Here is a 23,970-nt window from a genome sequence, read left to right as displayed (position 1 = left end):
CTGTGTGTGTGTGTGTGTGTGTGTGTGAGAATAGTGTATGACAAATGTGTTTCTGTGTGTGTGTATGAATAGTGTATGATAAATGTGTGTTTCTGTGTTTGTGTGTGTGTGTATGAATAGTGTATGATAAATGTGTTTCTCTGTGTGTGTGTGTGTGTGTGTGTATGAATAGTGTATGATAAATGTGTGTTTCTGTGTTTGTGTGTGTGTGTATGAACAGTGTAAGATAAATGTGTGTTTCTCTGTGTGTGTGTATGTATAGTGTATGATAAATGTGTGTGTGTGTGTGTGTATGAATAGTGTATGATAAATGTGTTTCTGTAACAGTGAATGTGAAATGTTTCTCATATATAAACACCTGTATTTCTGTCCTGTTCAGTGAATCTTTTTCTAAGCTGACATTGGAGAGAAAAAAAGAGAAACCCGTATGTTATCTGTGACCAAACTGATAAACAACAAATTTTAACAACATACTCTCTGTCTCTCTCTCTCTCTCTCTCTCTCTCTGTCTCTCTCTCTGTAGAGGTTATTCTATCTCACACAGACTCACTGAGGAGTCAGAATAAACTCCAGATCCAGCACAGAGTGGTTCAGTGAATGTGGTGGTGAATGTGTGCAGGTGGGTCAGTGTGTGTGTATCAGGGGAGATGGTGTAGAAGGACAGAGTGCCGGACCCCCAGGACAGATACACTCCTACTCTGTTAGAGGGAGAGAGGGATGCAGGTAGGTCAGTTTTCTGATTATTATGCCAGACAGAGTAAATGTCATTTATACCAGTGTTATGAAAGCAGTTCAGACTCCAGGACTGATGATTGCTTCCAAAACCACTGTCCTCCCTGCCTCCTTTCCTCCGGATTCCTCTGTATGATACTGATATAACAGCTCTTCTGCTCCACTGAACCTCCCAGTAACGTCCAGTTAGCTTGTTTAATGTAAAACACAAAGTGTTTTATAACATTTTTTAGAAAATGAATTATTAATATGCACATTCATTAATATGAACTGAAATGTATTGAGCGCTGGAAACTTTTATTTTGAAAAATATCCTCCGGGTTGTGGTCTGTTGTTGCTGTCTTCCCACAGCGTGTTGTGTCTGGGGGAAGCTCTGAAGCGGAGACTCAGTCTGAGGTTAAAGAGCTGTAAGTGCTGCTTTAAGCTGCTTTCAGTCCTTATATGTCAGCGTAACTGACTGATGAGTGTTTTTAAATGTCTGTTAGAGCCTCACTGATGGAGGTGCTGCTCGTCCTGCAGGGGTTTAGAGGAGGAGCTGCAGTAAAGTCGGTAGGTCGGTAAAGTTGGGCTGATGTTGGATATTCAGCGGATATTCGCGTCTCGTCCCTCCTGTCGCTCACAAACCGCCTCTTAAAGATTCTGAAAGAACATTTTCTAAATCTGGTAAAACAGACAACAAACTACAGTCATTACATTTCGCCAGAGTTCTCGATCTTTCCATTTTGCCGAGGACCTTTGGGGAAAATATCCGGAAATGCTGCAGTATGCGCCGAAACCGGCAAGGGACCGTCGGTAAAGTGCGGGTACTGCTTAAAAACGTAAAACATTCAAAGACATGAGGAGCCTGTTTTAAACCTACTGAAATAGAAAGATAACGTGAAAATCAATAACTGACACTAACAAGTATACATCTGACCTGATCTTACAAACATACTACAACCTTTAGTTTGGTAAAATATGCCTCGATTCAATTTTAATACATTTTAATAAAAGTAAACATACTGTGACACATCCATATGACTTAAAGATCTAAAATTACTTGTAGCGTACAGAGACATGCCTGACATACATATTAACACATTTAGTTTGGTAAAATGTGCCTCAACTAAAGCCTGTTTTGAAGTTACATGCATTGCTGTGCCAGTATTTGCGTAACTAACTTGTACCCAAAACAAGTTAATAACATTGCTAATAAAAATGTTTACATTTAAAACATTTTTCAAAAGACAGAATTTTCATCTGAATGAGGGACTGACTCAGAAAGAATGACTGGAGATGTTAATTTTTATTTGCTTTTATTAACTTTTCTTGAAATGTCTTACTGTTCCCATGCCTTTAGTGTTACACTTGTTTGCATTTTGTATGTCTCTATCGGGTGATATGTGGAGCCTGTGAAGAGTTGTCCCTTTGTTATGTAACAACGTCCAATGATGAACCAGTTGTAAAATAGGTTATCTATAGCTCCCCAATCTAGCAATACCATTGGTGTGGAGATGGCTCCTAGATGGGGGCGACTGTAGATTCCTGGTTGAGCCACAACACTCCTATTTTAATTACAAAGGTAGTCCCCATCGAGTAGGGTGTTTGGGGTTGTTTAGACAAAGGGACAACAGGAGGGTCTGGTTTTACATGGTTGAATATTTAAGTCCAAGCTGTGTAAGAGACCTGTGCATAATAGAGAATGCTTCTCTATAGGTCAAGACTCTGCTCTGGTCTTCATGAACTGCCAGCAAAAGTCAACAGAGACAAAGAAAGCAAAACATTTCTCATGTCAGGTGAGTTGATTTGAGCTTATTTTCATCTCTTTACTTGAACAGTTATTAAAGCTATATGTATGTTGTGTATGCATGTTTACTGCTGCTTAGTTTAAGCTCAAAACACAGGTTTGCCTAAACCAGCAACTTAGGGTTTATCACTTAGTCTGTTATGGTATTTCATTTATATATTAAACAAGAAGTTGTCTGATCAAAACAGTAATATTGTCATACTTTGGTTCATTTACACTTGCAGCCCTCAATAAAAGCGTTTTTTATTTAAGTCACATAAAGTACAGAATCTGTGCTCATTTCTCGCCCATACTCAGTACAATGTCATGTATTTTTTATTAGCCCTTGAGTAAAATCCTGTAGCAGCTCGCTTAATGAATTGTTCATGGCATTTTTAAATGAGTAGCTTATATGAAATTGAACTACACTGACCAAAGCTGTTATTATTATTATTATTATTGCTATCACATTTTTTTAAATTGCTAACTTTTAGAAATGAGATTTGTATAATTAGATGCAAAATAAATTAAAACTATGGTGTGTGGAAAAGTGACCTTCTTATTCACCTGAGAAGTAGCCAAAGAGTTAAATATTTTTTCATTAAGCCACAGCACTTGGATTTCAAGATGCCTCTTGATTATCTAAGAGTTGTGTGCAAAATTCATGTTGAAATTTGTAGTGAGATCACAATTGATGTTACTATCTCATCATTTTTCCATGTCTTCGATATTTGTGCAACAACACGGCACAGTAGGCCAGTAAATCACTGTACCCATGCCAGCCGGATGCTTGTGCAGGGCTATGGCAGTGTGGTAGGGGTTTTGCTGTGCCTAAATTAAGTCAACAAGCATTTTGTAGAGGTGTCCCTTAGTCTTCCATTTCTTGCCCTGACTTCAATAATTGTCCCTACTTTTCATTTCTTAATGACATGTCATACAGTGGATGTTTATAAGCGGGAAGTGTTCAGATGTATTTTGCATTCTTCCCTTGTTCTGTAACAGTAAATTACCTATAATTGCAGATGAGTCAATGGCTGTAAAGTGTAAACACTCTAGAAAATTTGCAGGACCACAGTTTATTGTACTCTGAATTTGTCTATACATGACTTGGATTAAGCACTCAAAAGACAAGTAAGCTTTGAGAACATGCGAAAGTAAGAACACACAGCAAAATTCTTTTCTGAGCTCTTGAATGACCTTTTTTTTTTTTTTGTAAATATATTTTATCCAAGAAGGCACAAAGTAATATGCAGTAGAATACAATATCTTGAATTGAATTTTTCTTTTTAACAAACAAACCCCACCCACCCACAACACCCATATACTGCTGTAACGAAAAAAAAAAGAAAAAAAAATCTATAATAAAATTAAAGTATATATATATATATATATATATATATATATAATAAATAAAGATAGATAAATAAATAAACAAACAGTGATGACAGACAGTGGGGAGATTACCCATTTAAGTACATGTTAATCATTAAGCAAAATCAAGTATATATATATATATCAGGGCTCCATAGTCTTATGGAAGGGTCTTGAGATTTTTAAAGTACTCAATCATAGGGTCCCATACCTTGTGAAATTGTCTTGTTGATCCTCTAGTAAAGTATTTAACTTTCTCTAATTTCAAGAAAAACATTAGTTCAGAGTGCCAGACTGACACTGGGTGGTTCAGGGGATTTCCAATGTAATACTATATTTCTACGGGCTATCAAAGATGCAAAGGCGATAGCGTTCATCTTGTCAATGGGTAGCATGAGCTCATCATTCAACACTCCAAATATGGCCATATCTGCAGACGGTTTGATTTTGGTATTAAATGCATCATTGAGTGTTTTACAGATAGATGACCAAAATTCAGTTAACTTGGGGCAATTCCAAAACATATGGGTCATATTTGCTGGAGAAGAATTGCAGCGCTCACACCTTTCGTCAAGGTCGTTGTAAATTTTTGAGAGCTTGGATTTGGTGTAGTAAGTTCTGTGAAGGATTTTGAACTGTATCAAGCTAAGCCGGGCACAGGATGATGTTCCATTGATTCTTTCCAGAGCGTGTTCCCAGAAGTAACCAGGAATTTCAGAACCAAGTTCTTCTGACCATGCAGTTCTAAGCCCATCTAATGTTGTTTTCTGAAGAGAAGTAATTATATTTGAGATGTTTGCGATATGTCTTCTCAAATGCATAGGGTTACGCAAAATCTTCTCCAGTCCTGAATCTGCTGGAGATGTAGGAAATGTTGGACTCTGGCTTTGAATAAAATGACGGACCTGAAAATATCTGAATAGGTCAGATTTTTGTAAGCGGAATTTGGCCGAGATGTCAGTGAAATTGGCAAAAATACCATCTATATAAAAACGGTTACATGTATCCAAACTATTCCTCCTCCATAGAGTGAATGTGTGGTCTATTCTGGCAGCAGGGAAAAGGTGATTATTACAAATAGGGCTGTATATAGAGAATTCTTTTAGTTTGAAATGTTGTCTGAATTGTGTCCATATCCTAAGAGAGGAAGATACCACAGGGCTAGAAGTGAATTTAGAGGGTGAAAGTGGTAATCCGGCAGTGACCAAAGCAGAAAGTGAGGTAGAGGTGCAGGAGTTTGCCTCAATCTTACACCAATCCAGCTGTGGACTCTGGTACCAATATATGACTTTTTGAATATTAGATGCCCAGTAGTAGTTAGTGGTAGTAGTAGTGGTAATGCCAGGCCACCCTTATCCCTAGGCCTTTCTAAAAACTCTCTGCGGATTCTAGCATTTTTATTTGCCCAAAGAAAAGAGGAGATTAATTTATTTAAAGATTGGAAAAAGGATTTAGACAAAAATATTGGGAGACATTGAAACAAATACAAAAAATGGGGTAATACATTCATTTTTATACAACTAACTCTACCTGGAAGAGATAAATAAAGACCAGACCATCTCTTAAAATCAGCTTCCAATTCAGGCAAAAGAGGTTTGAAGTTCTTTTCATAGAGGTCAGAGAAAGCACGGGTGACGTGTATGCCTAAATATTTAAATCCAGGCCTTGACATATGGAAATGGAGCGCATTGTCCGGTAATTGAAGAGCCAAATTGTTAATTGGAAAGCATTCACTCTTAGAAAGGTTTAATTTATAACCAGAGAAAAGTTGTTAAGGATATTGATAATATTAGGAATACATGATACTGGGTCAGAAATATACAGAAGTCAGTCGTCAGCGTATAAAGAGATTTTATGTTCAGTTTCAAACCTACGGATACCAAAGATATTGGGGGTTGTCCTAAATTTAATTGATAGAGGCTCAATAGCTAATGCGAATAAGAGTGGGCTGAGAGGACAGCCCTGACGAGTACCCCTTGAGAGAGAAAATAGTTGAGAAGATATCTTGTTTGTAATTACTGATGCTTTAGGTGATATATATCATAAGGATATTAAGTTTGAGCCAAAGCCAAATTTTTCCAGTACAGTAAATAAATAATTAAATTCCACTCTGTCAAATGCTTTTTCCGCGTCCAGAGAGACAACAACTTCGGGAGTCTCCTCGGACGAAGGAGAATGAATGACATTTAAAAGTTTACGGATATTTGTGAAGGACTGACGACCCTTTATGAAACCAGTTTGTTCTGTTGAAATTATATTGGTTATAACATTCTCTAGTCTCGATGCTAGCAGCTTGGCTAAAATTTTAACATCAATGTTAAGCAAGGATATAGGTCGATATGACCCACAGTCGTTTGGATCCTTGCCTGGCTTTAAAAGAAGTGAAATGGAAGCCTCTGTTAAAGTTTGTGGTAAATGACTCTGATTAAAGGAGTGGTTAAACATCTCGAGTAGCAGAGGAGTGAGTTGAGGAGAGAACTTTTTATAAAACTCAACAGTATAGCTGTCCGGTCCAGGTGACTTACCACCTTGCATTTTATGAATGGAGTCTACAATTTCCTGTAACTTTATAGTTTCTTTAAGGTTGTCTTTGGCCTCTGTATCTACATGTGGGATATCAATGTTGTCTAAGAAAGTCATCATATTTAATTTATCTTGTGGGGAAGAAGATGTATATAGTTTGGAATAGAAATCTCTAAAGGTGTCATTTATCTCTATTGGGTCTACAGTCAAGGATTGTAAAGTGTTACGTATCTGAGGTATTAAGCAAGATGCAGATCTACATTTAAGCTGATAAGCCAAAAGACGACCTGCTTTATCTCCATGTTCATAGTAGTGCCCTTTTAGCCAAAGCTGGTGTTTTTCTGTTATTTCTGTAGACAATAGGTCATACAGGGTTATCAGTGCAACCCTTTTTTTATATAGCTCAGGTGTTGGTGTGGTAGAATATTGTTGGTCAATGTGTCTTATTGATTCCAGGAGTTCTTTTTGTTTTTGTCTTCAACTTTAAGTGTGTCTAACTACTTTAAGTGTTTCCCATAATGTAGATGGAGATATGGAGTCAGACCTGTTGAAATGTATGAACTCGTCTATTGCTTTACCAATGAATTCACAGAAGTGCACTATCAGATTTATACCATTATTGATTTGGATTAAACTATTTTTGCTTTATTGCAAATTTAGTTTTTTTTTTTTTCTTTCAGAAATGATTGATGTCCTGTTTCAAGTCTTCTCCTGCTCTTTCCTATTCAGCTTAAATGTGCTTCGGTAAACACATCAGAACATTCCACCAAGAGGAAAGTTAAGCTGCTGAAACGGGTGATTATATAAGAATATGGCATCCAGAAGACATTCTGGGACTCAGCAGACGTCATCTGGTACCCTCCTCATGAACACATCTCACAGAGAAATGCAGAAACACAGGAAGGAGAGAAATCACTACTGCTTGGAATGTGGACAGAGTTTTGCTGTACAGAGTGCTCTCAAAACACACCAGCGCATCCACACAGGAGAGAAACTGTATCACTGCTCAGAGTGTGGGAAGAGTTTTACTCAACAGAGTACTCTGCGAAACCACCAGCGCATTCACACAGGAGAGAAACCGTATTACTGCTCAGAGTGTGGGAAGAGCTTTTCTAAACAGAGTAATCTCCAAAACCACCAGCGCATTCACACAGGAGAGAAGCCGCATCACTGCTCAGAGTGTGGGAAGAGCTTTTCTAAACAGAGTACTCTCCAAAACCACCAGCGCATTCACACAGGAGAGAAGCCATATCACTGCTCAGAGTGCGGGAAGAGTTTTATTAAACAGAGTAATCTCCAAAACCACCAGCGCATTCACACAGGAGAGAAACCGTATCACTGCTCAGAGTGTGGGAAGAGTTTTACTCAACAGAGTACTCTCCAAAACCACCAGCGCATTCACACAGGAGATAAACCCTATTACTGCTCAGAGTGTGGACAGAGTTTTACTCAACAGAGTAATCTTCAGAACCACCAGCACATTCACACAGGAGAGAAACCGTATCACTGCTCAGAGTGTGGGAAGAGTTTTAGTCAACAGAGTACTCTCCAAAACCACCAGCGCATTCACACAGGAGAGAAACCATATGGCTGCTCAGACTGTGGGAAGAGTTTTACTAAACAGAGTCATCTCAAAAAGCACCAGCGCATTCACACAGGAGAGAAACCATATCGCTGCTCAGAGTGTGGGAAGAGTTTCAGACATTCAAAGACTGCAAAGACACACAAGTGCAGTAAGAGCTGTGGTGGAAATCAGCAGTAATGAGTAACCTTAACACATTCCAGGTCTGAAAGTCTACAGGAAACTGTGATTCTAGGCCAGATTTCAGTCTGTTTTTTGGGGAAAACCACCTGTTTTGTTGAACACTGTTTCTAAAACAGTAAAGTATAAAATGGAAAGTATAAAATGGAATGTAATTTCCTCTACTGACCACCAAGTCCAACCTAAAGCTAATACACCCAACGAGAAGGTGTGATACTGCATATTCTCCCCAAAATGTCATATATATATATATATATATATATATATATATATATATATATATATATATATATATATATATATATATATATATATAATGCTTGTATATATATATATAGACTGCACGGGCAAATAGTGCCACAATTCAAAAACAATGTTTCTTAATGTAAAATAGCAAAGAACTGTTTTTTCATCCTCTACAGAACGTAATATCATTAAAATATTCAGATAATCTGGAGAAATATGCAAGGAGCAAGATGGAAAACCAGTATTCGCTGGCTGTGAACTTTGGGCTCTTAAGGCAAGGCAAGTTTATTTGTATAACAAATTTCAAACACTCCTGGCATTCAAGTGCTTTACAAATGAGAAAGTTCAGAGTCAGTGTTGATTAAAAAAGGTAAAGTAAGCACAAATATAAAAATATAATTAAAAACAATTGAAACATTAAAACAAATTTGAAATAACAATAATGCATTATATCAAATCAGTTAGAAAGTAATCAGAAATTAAATTGGGTTAATTGAATAATCAACTTAAAAACTAAAAGTTAGATTAGGATTGAAAAAAAGTGCCATTCCAGAGGAAAAAGTGCCTACGAATGCTAATGTTTTTTATGCTGAAAGCTACTTAAACAGGAATGTTTGAGCCTGGATTTAAAGTGTCTAGTGTCAGGGTTCTTCTAATGCTCTCTGTCAGCTGAGTTTATTTAATGTAGTAGCTAAATGCTGTTTCCCCATTTTTACAGTTTTCACCTTCAACAGGACTACCTGACCAATTCCCAATGATCTTGAGAATTCTGCTCGACTCATATCTCTGCAACATTTTTAATAAATATGCTGGTCCTGCACCACTGAGCAATTTATAGACCAGTAATAGCATCTTTGTCTGTTCTGTAACGGACTGGAAGCCAGTGTAAGGACTTAAGAATGGGGGTGACGTGTTCCCTCTCTTATTCCTAATCAGACTCTGGCAGCTGCATTCTGAACCAGCTGAAGCTGTTTGTGGTTTTTGGGGGTCCAGTTAGGAGACCATTGCAGTAATCAAACCTGCCAGATCTCTCATCTTGGTTGATATTCATAAGATATGTGAATTTTATTTTAGTAATCACTTCGCTTCACTTTTCACCCCATTTAAACAGATTCTAGTGTAGTGTGTTGTCTTACTTATATAACCATTACTTACGACTTATGAATGCTTACAAGAGGTAAATACAGATGTAGTTTATAGGGCTTCTAGTTGTAGAGATTGCTTAGGGTACTTTAAACATTAGGTGGATTCTCACTGTGCACCAGCCAAATAGGCGGTCAACTACTTGCAGCTTTCCAGGCTCTAAGGCCTCTGTTATCAGTCCTGATGCCTGGCTGAACTGACAAGGGCCTACTGTGAGTTATAGTGTCATGGCCTTGATGGTGCAGAGAGGAGTCTGTTGAAGGTTTTTGATTATATTAGAGCTTTCTTTCTATTTATTTATTATGCATATATGTTAACACTGTCATGTTTATGCGTCTTGCAATTATTTGTAACCAATTGATTGTATCTTCTTTGTTCTCTGTTAACCAATGGTATGAAACAGCACCCCATTTGAGGAATATATAACCTGTGTAACTCTGGTCTGTCTTCGGAGATCTCCCCGCCCTGAGCTTTAATAAACATGTTATTTTGGAGCATTTATTTCTGACTCTTGAGACTTTACTGTTTTCTTGTTTACTTTGATATTTACCACGAAAGGTGATAAAAAAGCTAATTTACTGACTGTTTTGACATGACTGATCAGATACTGAGTCCATTAGTACACTAAGGCTATGTCCTAGTTCTTTAGATTTTAGGGCTCTTGAATCCAGATATGCAGCTACTCTTTACCTCTCGTTGCTATTCCCAAGTAAAATAATCTATTTTATCTTTATTCAACTGCAGAAAGTTTTGTTTCATCCTGTTACTGTTGAGCTCAAGGCTCTTACAGAGTGAATCAAGGGATCAAATTTGTTTGGGGAGAGGGCCAAGTAGATCTGTGTATCATCTGCATAGCTATGGTAAGAAATCCCATAGTGTTGTAGTATTTGGCCAAGGGGCAGCATGTATAAATTGAATAAGACTGGCCCAATAATTGAACCCTGGGGTACCCCACAGGTCACTGGCACTCTCAGAAACATTATTTTCTATTTCCACAAAGTTATCCTTCCTTGCAGGTATGAACTAACCATTTTAGGAAAGTTCTTGAGAGCCCAACCCAGTTCTCAAGTCTGTCTGTGAGAATTTTGTTGTCAGTGGTATCAAAGGCACCGCTGACATCAAGCTGCAATAGAACATATGCTTTTCCAGAGTCTGTATTTAAGCAAATGTTATTAATAACATTAATTGTGGCTGTTACAGTATTATGATTAGGCCTAAAACCTGACTGAAATTTGTCTAGACAGCTATTTAAGGACAGAAAACCAGTAAGTTGCTTAAAGGCAATTTTCTCAATTTTTCCAATGAAAGGTGGATTTGAGATTGGTCTGTATTTACTCAATAGAGTTGCTTCCAGAGGCTTCACAACTGCAGTTTTTAATTTGTTAGAAAATCACCTGACGGGAGTGAGGTGTTTACTTCCTGTCCGCTGATATTGAGTGAAACACATTCTTTAAAAAGTTGCTTGGTAACATGCCAAGTCTACAAGTGGAAGATTTGAGATGATTCACTGTATCAATTAAAATTCCATCATTGATAGCATTAAACTGAGACATTTTGACCATAACATTTTTACATGGTGATAGAGAGGACATAGGCTCTCTGGCAGATGTATTAATCGCTTGCCCGAAACTCTAGATATTAACAAAGGTAGCAAACTCATTGCATTTTCCAGGTGAAACTAATTCTGGGTCCATATATGTAGCTGACTTAGTTTGTCAACCATAGCGAGAAGTATTCTGCTGTTGTTAATATTATTGTTGATGATGCTGGAGAAAAAGGACTGTCTAGCTTTGCACATTATTTGCACATTATTATAGCCTATCTTTGAAGATTTCCTTGTGAATTTGAAGCTTGATTTTACACCATCTGCATTCAACCTTCCTACATTCTCTCTTATGGATTTGAACTGTAGTGTAGGAGCTAAAATACTTCCTAAAAGCTCTAGGGACAAGCATTATGTTTTGTTTAATCTGTGTGCATTGTTTTTGAAATGTGTATGGTTAAATCATCATCATCACTGACTAGCGGGTGTATCCTGCCTTCCGCCCGAAGACTGCTCCAGCCCCCCCCCCCCCCCCCCCCCGACCCTGACGGAGAAGCGGCTTAGAAAATGGATGGATGGCCCAGACCTGAAAAATATCGGGTTTGTTGGATTACTTGAAAATGATGTGATTAAAGGAGGTTGAGTGGAGCTCCTGATGATGATGTGGTAGACAGCAAAGCTGCCTTTCTGGTGGTTGAGGTGCTTCTCTCTTTCTTTTAGGTGATACAGGTGTTGAGAAAGCTATGTTTAATAGTTCATCCTTGATTGGTGATTGTGATCGGGCTGGAGGGTTGTTGGGTCACTGCAGTCACAAATGTCATGAACGTCTGAGAAAATAGATCATTCAGACACATTTGATTGAGGTATTGGAGTACTGGAACAAATCAAGTCGGAAAGAATCACCCCCTTAACTATCTCGAGTGGAATTACAGCACAGTCTATATATTTCTACATTGACAACTTTGTACAACAAACACTTTCAGGCACTTTTTCATCAAGTGATTTGATGGACATTCATGTTTTGTCTTTGTTTAGCTGCAATTTATGCTGTAAATATCCAGCTGTATATAGCAGAAACAACTAAATCCTTACGTTACCAACAAACCTAATTACATCTATAGGACTGGAGGTTTCACTGAAATCATTTTCTAAAATTAACAAGCGTAACAAATGTGGAAGAAAAGATTTTCCTTTATAAAAACGAGGCCATCATTACCCTGAAACACTACTTGTAGTATCAGAGCAGTGCAATTTTAATCCAGATTCCATTGTTTAATTATAATGTTTACCAAACTGGAGCCATTATCTCTCTCAATGAAAAATTCCTCTTGGCTAAACTTTTCAAAGCAGATAACAATGGCTGGACTGTCAATGGTGTTAATCACCATTAAATGGTGTCTCAATCTAACTCTGTTCTAGTTGCTTTAGAGTTACAAAACTATAAACTTACATAACCTAAATTGCAGAAGACAAAACATGAATGTACAGAGCCATATGAGATAACTACCCCTTACTAACAGACAAATGTATTCTTAAAAAAACATGATCTTCCAAAAATTTATTTGAAGAGGATTTAGCATTTATAAAAGAGTATGATGACAGAATAACAGATGACTACTGGCTCTTCTACAAGAGAAGGTGAAGGAAAAAAGGTGTTGATGTGCCTATCCATGTCTGCAGGTCAACAGCTTTGCAGTTTATATTGTAAAGAGATAGACTTTCTGCCAGATGCTCCAAAAGTCAAAAGAAACTGTAGTTATTCAAATAAATATATGCTCTGTATTCTGAATTACTGCTGTTTTCAATATAACACAAAATCTATTAGACACATGTAACCCACACATAAATACTGCTCAGTGGATTAAATTTAAAATAATAATTCCAAAATGCAAAATTAATATAAATATACCATATACCTCAACATAAAGGTCACTGTGAACTAAATGATAAAAATATTGAATTTCAGACAATCCTATTTAATTTAAAATCTTCTATCACTGTAAACTTAGACAGTTAATAATTAATTATTCGTAGTGATAAAAATTATATAAGCATATTAATTTTACTTCTTTGAACTAAAGAGTACTAGCCAATCAGGTTCAAGCCCCTCCTACCACACTCATGACTTGAGGTTTAGTACAAACTTTCACTTCCCTTTTTTCTCTTTGTGCTCGCTCAGCACAGACGTGCAGCTAAGCTCTCTGTTCTAATTAAATTAGAACATTGTCAGATATTAAGTTTTATGTGAGTGAGATACCACATCCAAGAAGCCCTGGAACCCCATTTTGACACTGAATGCGTTTACTGAGCTTTGGTAAGATGCGTTTTGTGAATTAAAGTGGTTATTACAAATAGCTCTGATTATATAACCGTAAAATGAGCTCAAAATGGTGTTCGGTGTGATATTAGCTTATTTCTCTTATTAAATGTAAGATGTTGGCATTACCGAGCAGTTCATAAATATATATATATGTATATATGCAGAGCCCTGTACATTCAGTGCAGCTTGTGTGTGTAAGATGGCAGTACCATGTGCACGAGTGAAAATTCCAATGTGGTTGATGTTGTTACCTGTTATGGTGACCTGATGGCGCTTATCACCCATGTTTTTAGCACTTTTTGGTGAAAGCAATGCTATGCTTCCCTTATGTTCTTACCTTTGCTGAGCAGTTAAGGTTATATGCTCAGGGAAATATTGCTAATGTTCAATAAGTAATATTATTCCTAAAATCATATTACAACCCGTTACACACATGTGACAGTAACTGTGGTCTTTATGTGTGCTTCTTTATAAAGGCAGTGTTAGGGTTAGGGTTAGGGTTAGGGTTAGGGTTAGTTCCATGTCATCCATTTTGCAGAACCAAATGAGAGATTATCTGTTGTGTGAACTTCTCTATCAGTATAAATTACAGGGAATTCCTGAATCAACATAAAGTCACAGAAACTCAGAAAAGAAACACATTCTGCTAAAAGGAATTCAAAACAGCTTTATTATTTAAAACGCCTTGAATTAACTGTATAGCTGTAGCTTTACATCTACACATTTCACCTCATGTTTAAACTAAATCAGTTGTATCTTGACACATTTTAGATTAAATTGAATAGAAGGGTATGATGTGAGGGGTATTTAATTTGTCCTGGATGGTTTTAGTCCAGCACTGTTTCATAACTTCCTTGCTGTAAAATAATTTAGCTCAGCAATAGATGACTTTCCATTAGGAAGGCGGGTTAGAAGGCAGCGAGAGAGAAGGAAAGGCAGGAGTGTGAAGGTTAGAGTAGGGACTCTGAACATAGGGACAATGACTGGTAAAGGCAGAGAGCTTGCAGACATGATGGAGAGAAGGAAGGTAGATATTCTGTGTGTCCAGGAGACCGGATGGAAAGGAAGCAAGGCCAGGAACATTGGAGGTGGATTCAAACTGTTCTATCATGGTGTAGAAAGGAAGAGAAATAGAGTAGGGATAATCCTAAAGGAACAGCTTGTGAAAAGTGTTCTGGATGTAAAGAGAGTGTCAGACAGGATCATGAGCCTGAAGTTGGAGGTTGATGGTGTGATTTTGAATGTCATCAGTTCATATGCACCACAAGTTGGTTGTCAGTTAGAGGAGAAAGAGTAATTTTGGAGTAAGATGGATGAAGTGGTAGATGGTGTCCCTAGAGAGGAGAGATTAGTGATTGGTGCAGACTTCAATGGACATGTTGGTGAAGGGAACAGAGGGGATGAAGAGGTGCTGGGTATGTATGGTGTGAAAGACAGAAATGCGGGAGGTCAGATGGTTGTAGATTTTGCAAAGAGAATGGAAATGGCTGTGGTGAACATGTATTTTCAGAAGAGGGAAGAACACAGGGTGACATAAAAGAGTGGAGGGAGGTGCACACAGGTGGATTATATCCTTAGCAGGAGATGCCACCTAAAGGAGATTGGAGATTGTAAAGTGGTGCCAGGGGAAAGTGTAGCAAGGCAGGATAGGGTGGTTGTCTGTAGAATGAGGTTAGAAACAAAGAAGAGGAAGAGAGTGAAGACAGAGCCAAAGATTAGATGGTGGAAGCTGAAGGAGGAGGATGGTTGCAGGCAGTTCAGGGAAAAATTGCAACAGGCCCTTGGGGGCAGTGAGGAGCTACCTGAGGACTGGGAAACTACAGCTAAGGTGGTGAGAGAAACTGGCAAGAATGTGTTGGGTGTTTCGTCTGATCAGAGGAAAGAAGACAAGGAAAGTTGGTGGTGGAATGAGGAAGTCCAGGAGAGTATTCAGAAGAAGAAGGTAGCTAAGAAAAAGTGGGATAACCAGAGAGATGAAGGAAGTATGCAGGAGTACTGTGAGGCTAGTCACATAGCAAAAAGAATGGTGGTAAAGGCAAAGGCTCAGGCCTATGATGAGCTGTATGAGAGGCTGGACAGTAAAGAAGGAGTAAAAGACTTGTATGGGCTAAACAGAGAGATAGAGCTGGAAAGGATGTACAGCAGGTTAGGCTGATAAAGGATAGAGAGGGAAATGTACTAGTGAGTGAACAGAGAGTGATGATTAGATGGAAGGAGTACTTTGAAGAACTAATGAATGAGGAAAACGAGAGAGAGAGAGGAGGACAACGAGGGGAGAGATAGTGGATCAGGAAGTGCAGAGAATTAGTAAGGTGGAAGTGAGGGCAGCTTTAAAAAGGATGAAGAATGGAAAGGCAGTTGGTCCAGATGACATACCTGTGGAGGTATGGAGATGTTTAGGAGAGAAGGCAGTGGACTTTTTAACCAGGTTGTTTAACAAAATCCTGGAGAGTGAGAGGATGCCTGATGAGTGGAGAAGCAGTGTATTGGTCCCCATTTTTAAGAACAAGGCATGTGCAGAGCTGCAGTAACTACAGAGGTATAAAGTTGATGAGCCACACCATGAAGGTATGGGAAAGAGTTGTTGAAGCAAGGCTAAGGCAAGAGGTCCAGATCAGTGAGCAGCAGTTTGGTTTCATGCCCAGAAAGATTACCACAGATGCAATTTTTGCATTGAGAGTGTTGGTAGAGAAGTACAGAGAAGGTCAGAAAGAGCTACATTGTGTCTTTGTGGATCTAGAGAAGGCATATGATAGGGTGTCAAGACAGGAACTATGGTACTGTAGGAAGTCAGGTGTAGCTGAAAAGTATGTTATAGTGGTGCAGGACATGTATGAGTATAGTGAGACAGTGGTGAGGTGTGCAGTTGGAGTGACAAATGGTTTCAAGGTGAAGGTAGGGTTACATCAGGGATCAGCTTTAAGCCCCTTTTTGTTTGCAGTGGTGATGGACAGGTTGACAGATGAGGTCAGGCAGGAGGCTCCATGCACCATGATGTTTGCACATGACATTGTAATCTGTGGTGAGAGTAGGTGGAAGAGAATCTGGAGAGGTGGAGGTTTGCACTGGAGAGGAGAGGAATGAAGGCATGAATGAAGTTGAAGACAAGACAGAAAATGTGTGTGAATGAGAGGGAGGCAGGTGGAAAGGTGAAGATGCAAGGAGTAGAGGTCGTAAAGGTGGATGACTTCAAATATCTTCGGTCAACCATCCAGAGCAATGGACAGTGTAGAAAAGAGGTGAAGAAGAGGGTGCAGGCAGGATGGAGTGGGTGGAGACGGGTGTGAGGGCTGATGTGTGACAGAAGGATAGCAGCAAGAGTGAAAGGGAAGGTTTACAAGACAGTAGTGCGTCCCGCTATGATGTATGGTTTGGAGACTGCGGCTCTGACTAAAAGACAGGAGGCTGAGCTGGAGGTGGCGGAGATGAAGATGCTGAGATTTTCTTTGGGAGTGACAAGGATGGACAAGATTAGAAATGAGCAGATCAGAGGGACAGTGCAGGTGGAGCAGTTTGGAGATAAAGCCAGAGAGGCCAGGTTGAGATGGTTTGGACATGTGTTGAGGAGTAATAGTGGATATATTGGGCAAAGAATGTTGGAGATGGAGCTGCCGGGTAGAAGTAGAAAAGGTAGACCTCAGAGAAGGTTTATGGATGTAGTTAAGTGGACATGGAGATGGTTGGTGTGAAAGTAGAGGAGGCAATGGATAGGGCAAGATGGAGGCAGATGATCTGCTGTGGCGAACCCTAAAGGGAGCAGCCGAAAGAAGAAGAATAGATGACTTTCCAAACTCTGATGGACTCCACCCACGATGGAGTAATTCATTAAATTAAATAACTGCATGTCCTGATGTTTCTATGCTGTCTCAGTAGACATTTAACATGTATGGAAATCAGCCATGAGAAAACAGGCAGGATATAAAGTTCTATGAATTGCACTGCAGTTAAGGTGATTTATTATTTATTGCATGGATGTGAAATTTCACATCTTTAGATCTGATTTTCAACTGTAATTTTTTACAAGGTAAACAATTAGTATTTTGTGCCCCCCCCCCCCCCCCCCCCCCCCAATGATAAATTATATGTGCTGAGGAAAAAGATCTTTAATACATTTTAAGAAAATGTGGTAATATATTGTTTTCAACTATAAAGTGTCTAATAATTCTATATTCTGATTATTTGCTTGATAATTTGATTTAGATAAAGATAATTTTATTTTTTGTAGCAGTAAATTGTAAGACATTGAACAGTACGTATCAGATGTTGATGTCATATTTGGAAAGTACATAAACTGACACGAAAACTTAATTAAATAGGATACGTAAGGAGTGCTGAGTGTTCCAGAGTGTACCATCACTTCTTCACCCCCATAGCATATCTAGGACTTCTTCAACAACATATATTTTTCACAAACAACAAAGAAAAATAATTTTTGAAGGAACAAATTAATAATAACAATGAAGAAACGAGCAGTAGAAAAACTACGTCCTTCCTTTAATAATATATAGGCATGTCACATTCATAGTACTCCCACACGGGCTGCTTGCTTGGTGATTTCATTTCACTGTGGGTTTATGTTGACACAATCTACTCATTAGACACAGTTAAAACTATGCCCATAGTGAATATCAATGAATGTCAATGCAATAGGCTATAAACTATTTCAGAGTACGAGTATGAGAGACTCCTAAATGTGCGGTCATGCTTGTACAATGTAAAACCCATAAAGTGTTTTATAACATTTTTAGAGAGTTAATTATTAATACGCACATTCATTAATATGAACGAAAACGTACGGAGCGCTAGAAACTTTTATTTTGAAAAATATCCTCCGGGTTGTGGTCTGTTGTTGCTGTGTTCTCACAGCGTGTTGTGTTTGGGGGAAGCTCTGAAGCGGAGACTCAGTCTGAGGTTAAAGAGCTGTAAGTGCTGCTTTAAGCTGCTTTCAGTCCTTATATGTCAGCGTAACTGACTGATGAGTGTTTTTAAATGTCTGTTAGAGCCTCACTGATGGAGGTGCTGCTCGTCCTGCAGGGGTTTAGAGGAGGAGCTGCAGTAAAGTCGGTAGGTCGGTAAAGTTGCGCTGATGTTGGATATTCAGCGGATATTCGCGTCTCGCCCCTCCTGTCGCTCACAAACCGCCTCTTAAAGATTCTGAAAGAACATTTTCTAAATCTGGTAAAACAGACAACAAACTACAGTCATTACATTTCGTCAGAGTTCTCGATCTTGATGATGTGAAAATCAATAACTGACACTAACAAGTATAGATCTGACCTGATCTGACAAACATACTACAACCTTTAGTTTGTTAAAACATGCCTCAACTGAATTTTAATAGAGATAAGCTGATACTGTGACACAACTGTGACTTGAAGATCTAAAATCACTTGTATTGTACAGAAATATGCCTGACAAACATACTCTACAACTTTTAGTTTGGTCAAATTTGCCTCAACTAAAGCTTGTTGTCATCATTTTATATCAGTTTTTGAAGTTATATTCATTGCTGTGCCAGTATTTGCGTAACTAACTGGTGCCCAAAACAAGTTAATAACATTGCTAATAAAAATGTCTACATTTAAAACATTTCTCCAAAGACCGAGATCTACAAAGAATGACTGAAAGGGTTAAATATTATTTTTTCTTGATTTTCTTTTATGAAGTTTTATTGAAAGGTCTTACTGTTCTCATGCCTTTTGTGTTAATCTTGTTTGCATTTTGTATGTCTTTATTGGCTGACATGTGGGGGCTGTGAAGAGTAGTCCCTTTGCATGTAACGACCTCCAGTGGTGAGCCAAGAAAAAGCAAAATATTTCTGATGTCAGGTGAGTTGATTTGAATCTTTCATCTCTCTACATGACCAGTTATTAAAGTTTTATATATATAAATATATATATATATATATATATATAAATAAATATATATATATATATATATATATATATATATATATATATATATATATATATGTTATGCATGCATTTTCAGTGCTGCTTAGTTTAGTCTTAAAACACAGGTTTGGCTAAACCAGTAATTTCAGGGTTTATCACTTAGTATATTATGATATTTAGCTCATATATTAAACAAAATAATAATTTTTTTAAAAACAGTGATCAAAACAGTAAAATTATCTTCCTTCGGTTCATTTACACCCGCAGCCCACAATAACAGCATTTTTTTGTAAAGTAGATAAAGACTGTGCTCATCACTGGCCCTTACTGAGTACAATGCCATGTGTTTTCTATTAGGCCTTGAGTAAAACCCTGTAGATGCTCATTTAAAGAACTGTCCATGGCATTTTTAAATGAGTAGCTACATGAAATGGAGTTACACTGACCAAAGCCATTATTATTATAATTATTACATTTTTTAAAATTGCTAAGTTTTCCAGAAATTAGATTTGTATGTTAGATGGAAAAGAAATTAAAACTGTGCTTTGTGGAAAAGTGACCTTCTCAGTAAATGGTGATAGTAGCCAAAGAGTTCAGTTGTTGTTTCATTAAGCCACAGCACTTGATTTCAAGATGCCTCTGGATTATCTAAGAGTTGCATGCAAATTACAAGTTGAAATTTGTAATTAGATTGCAATTAACGTTACCATCTGATAACCTTTCCATGTTGGTGATGTTTGCAACAAAATGGCACAGTAGGCCAGTAAATCATGGTTCCCATGCCAGCTGGATCCTTGTGCAGGTTTGTGGCAGTGTGGTAGGGGTTTTGCTTTGCCGAAGTTGACAGTCAACAAGCATTTTTCAGAGGTGTTCCTTAGACGTTCATATATTGCCCTGACTTCAATAATTGTCCCTACCTTTCATTTCTTAATGACATTCCAGATATACTTTCAGTTCAGATATATTTTATATTGTTCCCTTGTTTTGTAACAGTCAGTTGCCTAACGTTTCAGATGTGTCCATGGCTGTAAAGTGTAAACACCCTAAGAGATTTGCAGGGCCACAGTTTATTTGAAATTGAAATTGTCTATGCATGACTTGGATTAAGGCCTCATAAGACAACAAAGCTTTGAGAACTTGCCAAAATAAAAACACACAGCAAAATTCTTATCTGAGCTCTTGAGTGACCTTCTAAAGCAGAGGGTCCAGTTACATTCAGTGAAAAATATTTTAAAAATCCAGTTCAGCCCTGCAGTTTCCAATGTCGGCGTAGCAACAAAGGTTCAGTGATATATCTGTGTATTTAAAGAGTTTGAGGATATTAAGTTATTGGCTTTTCCACATCATATGGGGAGTTCTGCCATTATTTATTTGGATTAGACTAATTTTACTTTATTGCAAATTGAGAATTTTTTTTTTCTTTTAGAAATGATTGATGTTGGTTTCAAGTCTTCTTCTGCTTTTTCCTACTCAGCTTAAATGTGATTCAGTGAACACGTCAGGACATTCCACCAAGAGGAAAGTTAAGCTGCTGAAACGGGTGATTATATAAGAATATGGCATCCAGAAGACATTCTGGGACTCAGCAAACATCATCTGGTACCCTCCACATGAATATATCTCACAGACAAATGCAGAAACAAAGCAAGGAGAGAAATCACTACTGCTTGGAATGTGGACAGAGTTTTGCTGCACAGAGTCATCTCAAGATACACCAGCGCATCCACACAGGAGAGAAACCATATCACTGCTCAGAGTGTGGACAGAGCTTTACTCAACAGAATAATCTCCAAAACCACCAGCGCATTCACACAGGAGAGAAACCGTATCACTGCTCAGAGTGTGGACAGAGTTTTACTCAACAGAGTAATCTGAAATCACACCAGCGCATTCACACAGGAGAGAAGCCGTATCACTGCTCAGACTGTGGACAGAGTTTTACTCAGCAGAATACTCTCAAAATACACCAGCGCATCCACACAGGAGAGAAGCCGTATTACTGCTCAGAGTGTGGACAGAGTTTTTCTCAACAGAGTAATCTCAAAAGACACCAGCGCATTCACACAGGAGAGAAACCGTATCAATGCTCAGAGTATGGACAGAGTTTTACTCAACAGAGTAATCTCCAGAACCACCAGCGCATCCACACGGGAGAGAAGCTGTATCACTGCTCAGACTGTGGACAGCGTTTTACTCAACAGAGTACTCTCAAAATACACCAGCGCACTCACACAGGAGAGAAGCCGTATTACTGCTCAGAGTGTGGACAGAGTTTTTCTCAACGGAGTAATCTCAGAAGACACCAGCGCATTCACACAGGAGAGAAACCGTATCACTGCTCAGAGTGTGGGAAGTGTTTTAGAAAACGGAGTCATCTCAAAACACACCAGCGCATCCACACAGGAGAGAAGCCGTATTACTGCTCAGAGTGTGGACAGAGTTTTACTCAACAGAGTGCTCTCAAAAAGCACCAGCGCATCCACACAGGAGAGAAACCTTATTACTGCTCAGAGTGTGGGAAGAGTTTTACTGTACAGAGTCATCTCAAAACACACCAGCGCATCCACACTGGAGAGAAGCCGTATTACTGCTCAGAGTGTGGGAAGAGTTTTACTGAACAGGGTCATCTCAAAAACCATCAGCGCATCCACACTGGAGAGAAGCCATATCACTGCTCAGAGTGTGGGAAGAGTTTTACTAAACAGAGTTCTCTCAAAAGCCATCAGCGCATCCACACAGGAGAGAAACCTTATTACTGCTCAGAGTGTGGGAAGAGTTTTACTGTACAGAGTAACCTCAAAACACACCAGCGCATCCACACTGGAGAGAAGCCGTATTCCTGCTCAGAGTGTGGGAAGAGTTTTACTAAACAGAGTACTCTCCAAAACCACCTGCGCATCCACACAGGAGAGAAACCATATTACTGCTCAGAGTGTGGGAAGAGTTTTACTAAACAGAGTACTCTCCAGAACCACCTGCGCATCCACACAGGAGAGAAACCATATTACTGCTCAGAGTGTGGGAGGAGTTTTACTCAACAGAGTAATCTCCAAAAACACAAGTGCACTAAGAGCTGTGGTGGAAATCAGCAGTAATGAGTAAGCTTAACACATTCCAGGTGAGAAAGTCTACAGGAACCTAGGCCAGATTCTAGGCCAGATTTCAGTCTGTCTTTTGGGGAAAACCACATTTTGTTTTACACCGTTTCTAAAACATAAGCATTAAATGGAATGTAATTTCCTCTACTGACCACCAAGTCAAACCTAAAGCTCATTCACCCAACGAGAAGGTGTGGTATTGCATATTCTCAAAATGTCCACACTGCTCATGCTGTTAATACCTATCAAGAGCCTTTACATTCAATAATAATTTAGAAGATATAAGCTAGTACAGTGTTTCTGATGCAATGGTGGATGTAACAACAAGCATTTGCCTTGGCAAATGCTTGGCTCTTTATCATCTTTATCATCTTTACCTTCATATACCTAAAAGAGCGAGAATGATATAGACACTCACTGGCCATTTTATTAGGTAAATAAAGTAAAAGGTTGGACCCCCTTTTGCCTTCAGAACTGCCTGAATTCTTCATGGCATACTTTCAACAATGTGTTGGAAACATTCCTCAGAGATTTTGTTCCATATTGACATGATAGCATTGTTGCTACAGATTTGTCGGCTGCACATTTATGATGCAAATCTCCTGTTCCACCACATCCCAAAGGTGCTTTATTGGATTGAGATCTGGTGACTGTGGAGACTGTTGGTGTACAATGAACTCATTTTCATGTTCAAGAAACCAGTTTGAGATGATATGAGCTTTGTGACATGGTGCATTATTCCTCTGGAAGTAGCCATCGGAAGATGGGTTCACTGTGGTCATAAAGGGATGGACATGGTCAGCAACAATACACCACCAGCCTGAACTGTTGATACAACGCAGGATGGATCCATGCTTTCATGTTGTTTACACCAAATTCTGGCCCCACCATCTGAATGTCGCAGCTGAAATCGAGACTCATCAGACCAGGCAACATTTTTCCAATATTCTATTGTCCAATTTTGGGTAGCCTGTGCAAATTGTAGTCTCAGTTTCCTGTTCTTAGCTGACAGGAGTGGCACCCAGTGTGGTCTTCTGCTGCTGTAGCTCATCTTCTTCCAGGTTTGATGTGTTGTGTGTTCAGAGGTGGTATTCTGCATTCCTTGGTTGTACCAAGTGATTATTTGAGTTAATGTTGCCTTTCTATCATCTCAAACCAGTCTGCCCATTCTCCTCTGAGCTCTCGCATCAACAAGGCATTTTTGTCCACACAACTGTCGCACACTGGATATTTTCTTCTTTTTCAGGTCATTCTCTGTAAACCCTAGAGATGGTTATGCATGAAAATCCCCGTAGATCAGCAGTTTCTGAAATACTCAGACCTGGCACCAACAACCACGCCACGTTCAAAGTCACTTTTCTTCCCTATTCTGATGCTCAGTTTGAACTTCATCAAGCTGTCTTGACCAACTCTAGTTGTGGCCATGTGATTGGCTGATTAGCTATTTGTGTTAAGAAGCAATTGAAAAATGCAACACTAATTTGAGTATTTAAGCTCCAACTGTTTCACGAACAAGTAGCTTTAGTCACTGTAGGGATACAATATTAAATAAAGGTGCCAAAAGTTTCTTCAA

At 38.7% G+C, this 23,970-nt stretch overlaps 2 protein-coding genes across 4 annotated transcripts in view; both read left to right on the top strand.

Annotated features, from left to right (window-relative positions):
• LOC108415229 overlaps positions 1-8,386 on the top strand; it is a 192,180-nt gene extending 183,794 nt beyond the window's left edge. Inside the window, 1 exon segment of the mRNA XM_037532876.1 lies at positions 7,346-8,386. Coding sequence (XP_037388773.1) covers positions 7,346-8,153 — 808 coding nt within the window. The 3' untranslated portion in view covers positions 8,154-8,386.
• A 4,892-nt stretch (positions 8,387-13,278) lies between these two features.
• On the top strand, positions 13,279-22,926 carry LOC108412834 (zinc finger protein 585A-like). Of its 3 annotated transcripts, XM_017685057.2 has the most exons (4): positions 18,280-18,327; positions 18,406-18,469; positions 19,166-19,233; positions 20,774-22,926. In XM_017685057.2, exon 4 carries the CDS (start codon positions 20,856-20,858, stop codon positions 22,392-22,394), a length of 1,539 nt encoding a protein of 512 aa, XP_017540546.1. In that variant the 5' UTR covers positions 18,280-18,327; positions 18,406-18,469; positions 19,166-19,233; positions 20,774-20,855; the 3' UTR covers positions 22,395-22,926. The 3 variants fall into 3 exon arrangements, with proteins under 3 accessions (XP_037388760.1, XP_017540547.1, XP_017540546.1); XM_037532863.1 differs by lacking the exons at positions 18,280-18,327; positions 18,406-18,469 and adding an exon at positions 13,279-13,399; XM_017685058.2 differs by lacking the exon at positions 18,406-18,469 and having other exon boundaries at positions 18,275-18,327.
• The last annotated feature ends 1,044 nt before the right edge of the window (positions 22,927-23,970 follow it).

The sequence above is a fragment of the Pygocentrus nattereri genome, chromosome 22 (genome assembly GCF_015220715.1).
Source record: "Pygocentrus nattereri isolate fPygNat1 chromosome 22, fPygNat1.pri, whole genome shotgun sequence".
In the NCBI taxonomy this organism is placed as follows: Eukaryota; Metazoa; Chordata; class Actinopteri; order Characiformes; family Serrasalmidae; genus Pygocentrus; species Pygocentrus nattereri.
The sequence above is the reverse complement of the archived record's forward strand: the minus strand, read 5'-3'. Positions and strand labels throughout refer to the sequence as shown.